Source organism: Pundamilia nyererei, unplaced genomic scaffold (assembly GCF_000239375.1).
Source record: "Pundamilia nyererei isolate P.nyererei 1_Seehausen unplaced genomic scaffold, PunNye1.0 scaffold00128, whole genome shotgun sequence".
NCBI classification, from domain to species: domain Eukaryota; kingdom Metazoa; phylum Chordata; class Actinopteri; order Cichliformes; family Cichlidae; genus Pundamilia; species Pundamilia nyererei.
Window position 1 is genome coordinate 158,955 of NW_005187529.1, and position 11,345 is coordinate 170,299.

General features: G+C 40.4%; 1 protein-coding gene across 7 annotated transcripts in view; it reads left to right on the forward strand.

The window, feature by feature from the left end:
- Positions 1-11,345, forward strand: part of triob (trio Rho guanine nucleotide exchange factor b) — a 108,925-nt gene that overhangs the window by 75,882 nt on the left and 21,698 nt on the right. For all 7 annotated transcript variants that reach the window (XM_013913380.1, XM_013913379.1, XM_005743129.1 and 4 more), the window contains 14 exons: positions 234-356; positions 683-877; positions 1,178-1,293; positions 2,007-2,073; positions 2,376-2,485; positions 2,626-2,695; positions 2,851-2,940; positions 3,139-3,231; positions 3,315-3,426; positions 3,701-3,891; positions 4,330-4,431; positions 6,132-6,271; positions 6,450-6,549; positions 9,074-9,326. In XM_013913380.1, coding sequence (XP_013768834.1) covers positions 234-356; positions 683-877; positions 1,178-1,293; positions 2,007-2,073; positions 2,376-2,485; positions 2,626-2,695; positions 2,851-2,940; positions 3,139-3,231; positions 3,315-3,426; positions 3,701-3,891; positions 4,330-4,431; positions 6,132-6,271; positions 6,450-6,549; positions 9,074-9,326 — 1,762 coding nt within the window. The remainder of the gene's footprint in view (positions 1-233; positions 357-682; positions 878-1,177; positions 1,294-2,006; positions 2,074-2,375; positions 2,486-2,625; positions 2,696-2,850; positions 2,941-3,138; positions 3,232-3,314; positions 3,427-3,700; positions 3,892-4,329; positions 4,432-6,131; positions 6,272-6,449; positions 6,550-9,073; positions 9,327-11,345) is intronic.

The following is an 11,345-nucleotide window of genomic DNA, read 5'->3' on the forward strand; positions in this document are numbered from 1 at the left end:
TCTTAGAGGCGATCTGAATGGCAGAAAATACTACTGAGAGACCACAATCAGTTTAAACACAAGAATTATTGTTAGTTTAAATATACATATACATACTACATAATACACTAAGGGTTTATTTTTATATGTTCTTGTAGTTTTAAGTGCATTAGGTCCTCAGATTTGGGTAGTCTGTGTTAAACTAAAATCCCTTCACTGTATACATACTCATTTGTGATTGGCTGTTTCCTCAGGCCCTGGAGTGGATCCATGACACTGGGGAGTTTTACCTGTCCACTCACACATCCACCGGGTCGAGCATTCACCACACACAGGAGCTACTGAAGGAACATGAAGATTTCCAGATCACAGCAAAGGTATGTGTGTGTACATTTGTCTGTTTATTTATCCATAAAAGAAGGAGGACGAGCCTGTTTGCAGTTTTTTTCCTACCTGCTACTTACTGGTTGCGTTGCGTGTATATTTGCACAGTCTCACCCTCTGCTGTGAGGCCCTTTCCCAGGGCGGCATATTGTCCTGTTTCCTCTTTACTGTGTCGCTGTTATTATGTTAGGGAGCAGTCTATTGTGTCCATCAGGCAACACACTGTTTCCTAACACTCTCTTTCTTTTTCTCTGCCATCTACCTTTCCTCTGTATGGCCATCCCTCTCCACTCTGTGCCCCCTCCCTCTCTATTGACAGCAAACCAAAGAGCGGGTAAAGCTGTTGATCCAGCTGGCGGATGGGTTTTGTGACAAGGGCCACGCCCATGCCTCGGAAATAAAGAAATGGGTGTCCTCGGTGGACAAGCGCTACAGGGACTTCTCTCTCCGCATGGACAAATACCGAACCTGCCTGGAATCAGCGCTTGGCATTTCTTCCGACTCAAACAAAGCCGTGAGTGCCCATCGCTGATAACACCATATCTGATCTTTCAAGCAGCTTTAAAAATGAAATTGCACGCATATATTTGCGAGATATAACTATGCGTTATGACCGTTTGCTTCGACTTTCAGCTTTTCAAAAATCATTTTGTGCTTGATGGGATTAACATTGATATAGCCCAAATAAACTACACCTGGGCTGAATCCTGTTTGTTTAGCTGCTGATAAATCACCCACTGGTGTGTGGAACTGCTGAGTGACTGATGTGGCCTGTTGTGCACCACATAATAGCCCTTGGCTCCTGTGTTTTCAGAGTAAAGAGTTGCAACTGGACATCATTCCAGCCAGTGCTCCAGGGTCAGAGGTCAAGTTGCGGGACGCTGCCCATGAACTCAATGAGGAGAAGAGGAAATCAGCACGAAGGAAAGAGTAAGGGCAGCAGACGGGTTGATTTTCCGCTTATTTCCCGGGACATAGGTTTCAGGCACATCATTTCCAGCTAACATATAAAAACATTTTCAGCTTTTTCAGTGCTGTTGACAATATCTAGCTTGAGGTTAGCTTTCATTTTATATTTACTGTTAAGTAATGTGTAAATTCATGTTAAATAATCCAAACTTCATGTAAATATCATCCTGATTACCTCAGATTCATTCAAGTGTGTACAAAAACAGTTTATAGTGCACAACGACACAGAGTTATGAGCTTTAATGGCACAACTTTGTGTTGCTGATGCTGTAAAAAATATCTGTTGTAACTACTCATAAGCAGCTATAAGCAAGGGGAATTATAATGCTTCCACATAGAGCTGTTCTATGTGTCTTTCCTTGTTAACCAATTTTTTTGTAATATTTACACACACACGGATTACTTCTATCATACCAATTGGTTTGTTTAACTCATGAAGTCATCTTTAAGAAACAAAAAGGTACAGGTTTTACAAGCACATCTGTGGATATATTGTTCATAAAATCCTTTAATTTCTTCTTCTTCGTTTCTTCTAAAGTGTTGATCTAAATTGCAGTCTTTAATCTCTTCAGAAATCCTTTTGTTTTTGAGTTATATTTACTTGCATTTTGTCAGTCACAGCAGTGTGCCGTGTGCATCACTTTCTGTATTTCCCAATATTTATATCGTTTCAGATTTATAATGGCAGAGCTGATTCAAACAGAGAAAGCCTATGTACGAGACCTACGGGAGTGTATGGATGTAAGTATTGTAACAGACGCGAGTCTTCACTAAACAGCTGAAAACGCATCTTTTTAAACTTTCTCATAGGTAGCTTTTTGTTCATACTTTTTACTCTTTTTGTTGTGAAGCACTTTGATGTTTATCTTGAAAGGTGCAATATAAATAAAACTTTACGCATTTCATTCTTTGTTCTTGAATTATGACGATATTTTTCTTTAAAATGATTTCCATTTGGTTACACTGCCAGTTTACTTTTTCTTTAAGCTAGACACAAGTCTAGGTGATGAATTAATTATTCTGTGGCGTGCGCGTCTGTGCAGACCTACCTGTGGGAAATGACCAGCGGCGTGGAGGAAATTCCTCCTGGTATTGTCAACAAGGAACACATCATTTTTGGGAACATGCAGGACCTCTATGAGTTTCATCACAAGTCAGTAGTGCATTATTTTGTGACACTTTGTTTTCCTTACCATCAATATCGGTTGATTTAAAAAAAATCATTGTTAGGTGCAGTGAATCCACAGTTTGACCCTGAAATTTGACCGTCTACCTTTTCCTCTTTCTGTACAGTATTTTCCTGAAGGAGTTAGAAAAGTACGAGCAGCTTCCAGAAGATGTCGGCCATTGTTTTGTAACCTGGGTAAGAGATAAACTTGCACCTTAGTAATTTGTTTCTTTCTACACTATGTTAAATGCTAAAACATGACATAGTACAATAGTCCATTTCTTCTAAAAAGGTTTATGTTTTATCCATATCTCTGGTGAATAAATACTGCTGTTATTTTTCCTGCTAAGGCTGATAAGTTTCAGATGTATGTGAACTACTGTAAGAACAAGCCAGATTCAACTCAGCTCATCGTGGAACATGCTGGACCCTACTTTGATGTAAGATATTACCAACAGCATTAATCTTTTCTGTTCATCCTCTGGGAGTAGAAATACTAAATTTGCATTTTATATCTGAAATTGACTCACTTTGAATCATAATTAATTTAACTCTCATGGTTTCTCTGTGTGCCGCATGATTTAGAATGAATGAAGCACTTTCCTGTAAAAGTGTCTTTTTCCTTTTTCAATTTACAGGAAATTCAGCAAAGACATCGTCTCGCAAACTCTATCTCCTCTTACCTGATCAAGCCAGTCCAAAGAATCACAAAATACCAGTTGCTTCTAAAGGTAGAGCATACATTTAAATGAATCTTAAGAAGGTTTTGCATTTAAATGCCACTGGATTGACACGTTTGTGTGCTCCACTGTAGGAACTGTTAACATGCTGTGAGGAAGGAAAAGGGGAGATCAAGGATGGCCTGGAAGTGATGCTCAGTGTCCCCAAGAGAGCCAACGATGCCATGCACCTCTCTATGCTGGAGGGTGGGTATACATATCTGTACATCTGCCAGTATGTTTTTCTTTGCTTGTCTGTAGCCAGTGACTGAACTGTAGCCAGTGACTGAACTGTCACTTTGCTTTTTTGAGAGAAAACGAAATATGTTGCTCACTTTTATAGTCAGTTGTATTTCTGACTAAGCTGTGAGTCAGAAGTAAATTATTTCAACTTGCCTCCTACAAACATATTTGCATTTACTGCAGAAACAAGAAAGCCCCCTTAGGTGATTCTTCCCTGATTTTCCTTTCACTACCTCAGGATTTGATGGAAACATCGACTCCCAGGGAGAGCTGATACTCCAGGAGTCCTTCCAGGTCTGGGATCCTAAGACTCTTATCCGGAAGGGTCGGGATCGACACCTCTTCCTCTTTGAGATGTCTCTGGTCTTCAGCAAAGAAGTGAAAGACTCTAATGGGCGCAGCAAATACCTCTACAAGAGCAAGCTCTTTGTAAGAATTGTTTTATCCGGCTGTACTGAGTGGATCCACGCCAGGTCCTTTGAGACACCTGTTGTTTTTATCTGGGTTACAAGGCTGTTATCACATATTTTTATGCCTCTGTGATGGCAACGGTTGTGGCTGGAGACAGAATGCTTCTCAGTTGCCCCTACTTCTATGAGTCAGCCTGTTTGTCCGCCGCTCCCATTTTGAACTTGATATCTCTCGATCACCTCGAGGGAATTCTTTCAAATCGTACCATTCACTGTGACCTTGGCCATAACGCTGAATATGTCTAAATTAGACACAACTGCATATAAAAATAATATGAAGTAATGATAAAGATGTTAAGTCTTAAAAAACTTAGCAGAAGAATGCAACTGTAAGATGGTAGATCTGAGATATTTTTATATTTCGTCTAATTTATTTGCACATTTTTCATCTCATCAGACGTCAGAGCTTGGAGTGACAGAACATGTGGAGGGAGATCCTTGCAAGTTTGCCCTCTGGTTGGGGAGGACCCCAACCTCAGACAACAAGATTGTTCTGAAGGTATGAAGATGTTGACTTCGATGGGTTATGGAAAGAGTCATTGCAATCATATTTATTTTAACAGTATTTTAATATTAACCAACAGATTTACTGAAAGCCTTGAATATTATAACAGATCTGATGTAATCATTTTAGAAGTAATCCTCTTGCAAAAAAGCTTTTCTAGCATTGTTACTATAAAGTTGTGTGAAGAAAGTTTTCATAGGGCTCTATACAGTACAGTGAAAAACTAAGTACACCCTTACTGCTTCCATGGGAAATAAGAGAGTAAAAAGCAGCCAAGTGCTGCTAATCACAAGTACTTGATTAAATGACCAGTGAATGTGAGCACTTCCATAAAACCAGCTGTTTGAGTGTTGAAGTGTGTGTTAATGCAATCTTCCCAAGAGTGTGGCTATCCCAGCAAATTCAAACTAAGAAACTAAGGTCAGATTATGCTCAAACTTAAAGTTCAACTGGAAAATAGCTGAACAAGTGTGGCTTGTGCTGAAGCATTGCCAGGAGAAAACCTCTTCTCTCTAAAAAGAGCATGGCTGCAGAGCTTAGGTTTGCAAAAGTTGCATCTGAACAAACTACAAGACGTCTGGAACAACGTCCTTTGAAAATGGAATGAATCAAGGTGTTTCAGTGGCTCAGTCAAAGTCCAGATACCAAACTAACTGAAATGCCGTGGCAAGACCTTAGGAGAGCTATACATAAACACATAAACCTCAATGAAGTGAAGCTACATTGTAAAAAAGACTGGGGCAGATTTCCTCCGCAATTATGTGTGAGACTGAAGAAGTCAAACAGTTCAAGTTATTGGTGTTAAAAGTGGTTCTACAAGCCGCTGAATCTTGGGTGTGCTGTGTTTCTCAGAGGAATGCATAAAGTCCTGTGAAAACGCTCTTTTTCATATGGATGTACTTCTCATATGATCACAGGAAGTGGTAAGGTTTTTGATACATGAAGAAGTGTTACTTCATGTCTATAGTTCATCCTCACTAAATCCTCCCTGGCTCCTTTTGTTCAGCCAACAAAGTTCAGTCCCTGTAAGGGGGTGGAGTGTTACTTTCTGCTACTTCTTCACTCATCACATTAGCATAGCAGTTGATGGGTCATAATCCAAACCTCACAAGCGACTTGGTAATTCTCACGCAGTGAGTCAGAAGCAATGTTTTATGCATGCTGTGTGTGTGTAGATATGCGTTTGCTTTTTGAGACTGACACAGAGAAAGGCTCCCGGGGTGTGTTACGATTTGGCAATGTGTGCTGTACAGCTTTCTGTCTTATTACATAACTTCTGATGATCATCTTAAACTGTATCTTATATAACTCGGCTCCATGGCAGTCATGGTCCTGGTTGCTAAGTGAAAAAGGAAGGGAAGACTCAAATGAGGGTGGTTATAGGATGAAAGCTGCATCTACACATTGAATCTGTGACGTAAATAAACACAGTAATAGACCGTGGTTGCTTTTTGGGGCTCTGAGTGAATATGTGCTCATCATATAGACATGTGAGTCAAGTTAAAGACTGCAGGGCTTAAGCACACTGTGGGAAGAGAGAGAATTAAAATAACTAAATTAGGCCTTATTTGTAGACCTGTGTTTTTCTTGCTATTAATGCTGTCATTGTATTTAAAAAAGAGAAAACAGTACTGTGCACTTAAGAAACTTTGAAATCTAACATATATCTAACCCAGTTATCTGTTATGCACCAGGCTTCAAGTATTGAGAATAAGCAGGACTGGATCAAACACATTCGGGAAGTCATACAGGAGCGAACAATCCACCTGCGTGGAGCTCTGAAGGAACCCATCCACATCCCTAAAGCCACCACAACTAAACACAAAGGCAGAAGGTGAGCTAAAAGTAGATTACTGTCAGGCAAAAAAAAGAAAAGAAATCAGTTTCATGATAATGCCTAGAAGCATTTCAGCCGAACAAAACTATATGGCGTGAAGATAGCCCTATAGGGTAAATGTCATGTTTATTGGTCATAGTAATTATGGGTCTGCTGTAATGATGCCTGCCTGCAGGGATGGAGAGGAGCTGGACAGCCAGGGAGACGCCAGCAGCCAACCTGATACCATCTCTATTGCCTCACGTACGTCCCAGAACACACTGGACAGCGATAAGGTAAAAACACAACTCACGCGGACGTTCGTCATAACCAGTATGTAAGGGAAGCACTTTAGCCACATTAAAAATAGTCAGGTTTTCAGTGCTATTTCTTTCTTTTTTTTATTTTTTTATTTTGTCCTGTCTTACTGTGCAGTTCATGCAGTCACATTGCAGCTCTGCTGTCGATTAATGCTGTCACTCAGTAATACGATTGTAAAAAAAAAAAACACAAAACAAATGTGCAAAATGCTTAGATGCAGTCGACTGTCCTCAAGTCGTTTCCTGTGAAATTGTTTGATTGTGTTAGGAGGAAGAAACAGCCCGACTCTCAGAGCTTTAAAGCGGCATGTGTGTGTTTGTTTTTTCGTGTGTATTTGCGCTTGTGGCTGTGGTTATATCTGGTAATAGCACCACAGAAGGCTTGTCCTCCTACGCTCAGTATGATCAACTGTAAAGCTAAAAAACATGCAGCACACACACACAGATAAAATAGCCTCCCCGTACGTTTATCTCGTACTAATTATAAACTGATCACTGGACTCCTGCATCGGTTCCTTATTTTCACGCTTGAGTTGCAGTCGTTTCACATGACCCAAATGTGAAATTTTAATGGTCGAGGGGGTGAGGAGCATCCGCTGAAGTCTAAACTATCACAGACACTGATTAATTAGTCACAGCGCCTCAGTTTAGGCAGCAGTCACATGCATACACATTTGAAACACAGTAACACCTGCAAATTCAAATTAGCATCTCATTCTCACTTTTTGAATGCATCTCTTTATCTCTCGCTTTGTGCGGACTCCGTGAGACGTTTCATTCAAGGGGAAGTGACAGTGGCGTGTTTGTGTTGCCGTGTGTGTGCGCGCTCGTGTTCCTGTGTGCGTTTCAGCTCTAGTGACTGACTTGTTGTGTGTCAGCAGCTTCAGCCTCCCACGCTCACTTCACAGAGGATGCTCGTCTGTATGCCAGACAGGAGAGCACAGTTTTAAGTCCTCACAGCTATCGATCTTACTCTTTGCTTCAAAATACAGGCTACCACAATGTTTTTACCGCTAATTTTCCCGGTGTGTGTGTTTTGTTTTTCGTGATGAAAGGTTCAGTGTGAAAGTAATTGTTAAAAGACACGGGTGGATTAATTGCGCCGCTTCTGGAAAGTGACACAAGAGAAGGAATCATTTAATCTTCAATAGTCTGATTGTAAGGACCCACAGAGGAGTGCAATTACAGTGGACAACAGGAAGTTTTCTACTGGCTTTGGAATGTTGGGATCAGGAATTCTAATACTAATTGAAAATGAATGATTATTCCTCTTTTTCAACTTCTACTTACCTGCTTCCCTGCATTCCCTTAGTGTGATTCGAACTTTAGTGGACTGAGACACAGATAACTCTGCTCTGTAGAGTTTTTCTATCTTTTTTTGGAACTTTTCTTGCAATGAGGGAGTGGAAAACAATGGACAGGTTTGGAGAAAGGAGCTCACATCCCATTTCTCAGCTCCTAAGCTCTCTGGCTTTGCCCCACTACCAAAGGGTATGTTTCAGATAATCTGCTTTGCTTTGCCGTGACAATTAATGCAGTGCAGTGTGCTGTGAATAAAATATTGAGCAATAATATATGCTTTGAAAGACTCAAATGGAAGCGCACACAAGCAGTTAGAGCAGTTGTAAGTATTGGAAAACATGGGACGTTTTTACAGTATTTACAGAGTTTTACAGAGTATTTACACTGCAGAGTGTGTAGCTAATGACTTCTGCATGACTTCACTCCATTTCCAAGACTTTTCATCCGTTGCTAATAATTTTTATGTTTAACATAAATAAACACAAGTTTTCCTTTTTGAAAATGTGTCATTCAAAGATGACAATTATACTCCCAGTGATTACTGAACTACAGCATTAAAAACAGAGAATGTCCATTGCAACAATTATAGTATTAATATATTAATTGTTTTCAGGTCTGTATTTCCCAGAATTGTAATTGCATAAAACATTTTAAATGTTCTATCTTATCTGCTCACCCTCTGTGCCTCCACAACAGATCAAAGCATCATTAGCGACTAGCAGCTGCTTTTTCACTCACACGTTAAAAGGACAAACCTTTTAAAATAACCAGTGAGAAAAATGACTAATCCCGACTCGCTCCACCTCTACCTAAAATTGCCTTTCCTTTCATAGACGATCACGTCGTCAGAATGACGTTTTATTCGGTTGAGCTTGGATGAGTCACCGGTTCATTCTTACACTGTACAGAGCTTCTTGAGTCCCTGTGCTGTTAGCACATGATATTGTGTGGGCACATCTGCTTTACAGTTATTAATTAATTGCCGGAGAAAGTTTTATTGCAGGGTTATTATTTAACATCGAGCAAGTGTTGGTGATAAGATTAATAAAATGCAGAAAACTACTCAGAAATGTTTATGTGTATTCAATGAGGCAATAATGGATTGTTTGGAAATTTTGCTACACACTAGCCTAACACCTATTAATATGGAGGTTATCCTCTTGAAAAAACATTCAGAGTACTGTTGTTTCCCTTCCAGCTCTCTGGTGGCTGTGAACTCACAGTGGTCATACACGACTTTGTGGCCAGTAACGGCGGAAGCAACGGGGAGCTGACAGTCCGCCGCGGCCAGACTGTTGAGGTTTTGGAGCGACTGCACGACAAGCCGGACTGGTGCTTGGTCCGGACCACGGATCGCTCGCCAGCCCAGGAGGGCATTGTGCCCTGCTCCATGCTCTGCATCGCTCACTCCAGGTCCTCCATGGAGATGGAGGGCCTCTTCAACCACAAAGGTAGGAGGAGAATAATTTCTTGGCTTATTACAGGTGCACTGAATGATGTTTTTTGATGTTTGTTTTTTCGCGAAGCACATCTGAACACTTAAAAACAGCTGCTCGTCGCATACATGCACGAGCATGGACATATCGGATTCGGTTCCTGTTTGCAAATACAACATCGCTGACCCGTAGAGCCTTCACTTTCCATTACACAGCTGCTTCGGGGAACACAGACATGTATTTCTAGGTGTTGCTATGCAACTGTGGAAGGCCCACTTGAAGCACAGCAGTTTTTTTTTTCATTAGACTCTTTTTTTTAAACTTTTTTCATTAACAATTTTACCATTGACAGATGTTATTACTGTCAGAAAACCTCATTTTGTCCTTGTGTTGGTGCCTTTGTTCTTATACCTGACATATTTTGGCAGAAAAAACACATTTCGAATGGATTTTCTCAATCTGTATGTATTAACACCAAAGCCCTTCTCAAACTAAGTCTAGTCATTCAGCACTCGCCATGTAAGACTTCCAGGAACTTATTTGGGTTGTTATTTGAAGCATTATCTAACACGTGAAGTTGGGCAAAGGACATAAAAACTCGAAGTCTCAACACTGATGAGGGATTGTGGCCGGGATTGTGCAGGCACACAGAGAAGGAGGTACTTCCTCTGAAGGTATTAGATCCAAAAATACACCTATAGCCTGATGGTTCTAAAATAAAATATTTTTTTCCTGAAGTAGGGGCTTGTAGGTCTGCAGCAAAAAATGACACACACAATGAATCCCACTATCCTTACAAGTTATTAATATTTAATTATACTTGTAGCACCAAAAAAGAAGTGCTCATCAATTGGAGTGGCCCTACTCTTACCTTAGCATAAATTACATTTTGCTGTTGGCAAAAGTGGCACTAATTCAGAGTTTTCGATACTACCATATAGCCTAAAGGAAAGCAGAACATATTCCTCAGAACTGTACTGTAGCACATAATTTTGCTTAAGGACTTTCCACCAATGCTAATGCTGCATTGCTGTAAAACATGCATGCTTTTAGTTTAATTAGTCACACTGTGACTTGTAGCTGGCTTAGCTAGATGCTTTATATTCATTTTTTTCTTATGTGAATATATCATAGGGTTGTCTAGTTATTGCTGTGAACTGTTGTTCTTTTGACCAAAACACTCATAATCCAAGCTGTGATCAAATTTCACGTAGCCAGTTGGAGTTATGAGCTGCTGTCATCATGTCTTGAGAGAAGTTTCTGCTTGTGCCTTTCTCTTTTTAATCTGGAAGAGTGGGTGAGAGGTGGACTGCTTGTTTCTATGATGATATAGCATACAAATATTTTGCTGGCAGCGTCTTTGTAGTCAGTACGAGAAAGGTCTGCATTTAAAATTAAAGGATGCTTGGATGGTGAATACAGGAACTAACAATTTTGGCATTAGCTGAATGATTTACTAGACCGCCACGAGAAGAAAGCTACAATTTTCCAACCAATTATTTTACGCTTTCAACTCCAGCTCTTTGTTTGTCATCCTTACTTTGTTTACTGGGACTCGTGTTTCTTGTCCGTTTGTCACTGTGTGTTTGTGCGGTCAGAGGGGGTGATGAAAAGGAGCCTTTCTCTGCAGGGGTTACTCTCGTCAGAAAGGCTGCTGCTCAAGAGGAGGGAGACAAGGATGACAAAAAAGGGGGGAAAAAAGCTTTTTGTGCAGTTTTTGTCAGCCTTTTTTTATTTACAGACCAACCGTGGATGCCGCTTTGTCCAAAGTGGTGGAAGGGTGAAAGTTTAGGGGATTAGGGTGGTCGTCCAGGAAATCTCCCATTTTTCTTGTCATGTCTCACAATCATAGACTGTACGTTAAAGGTAAAAATGTGTATAGATATTCACCCTGACATTTCATCCAGTGTTCTTTGGAGGCATTTTTTTTTAATCATCAGCTTATGCTCGTCGAAACCTTGAGTTTTCAAGACTATTTTGAGCAGGAATGTCAAACACATTTTACATCGTGGGCCTCCTACACTCCACTTTGAG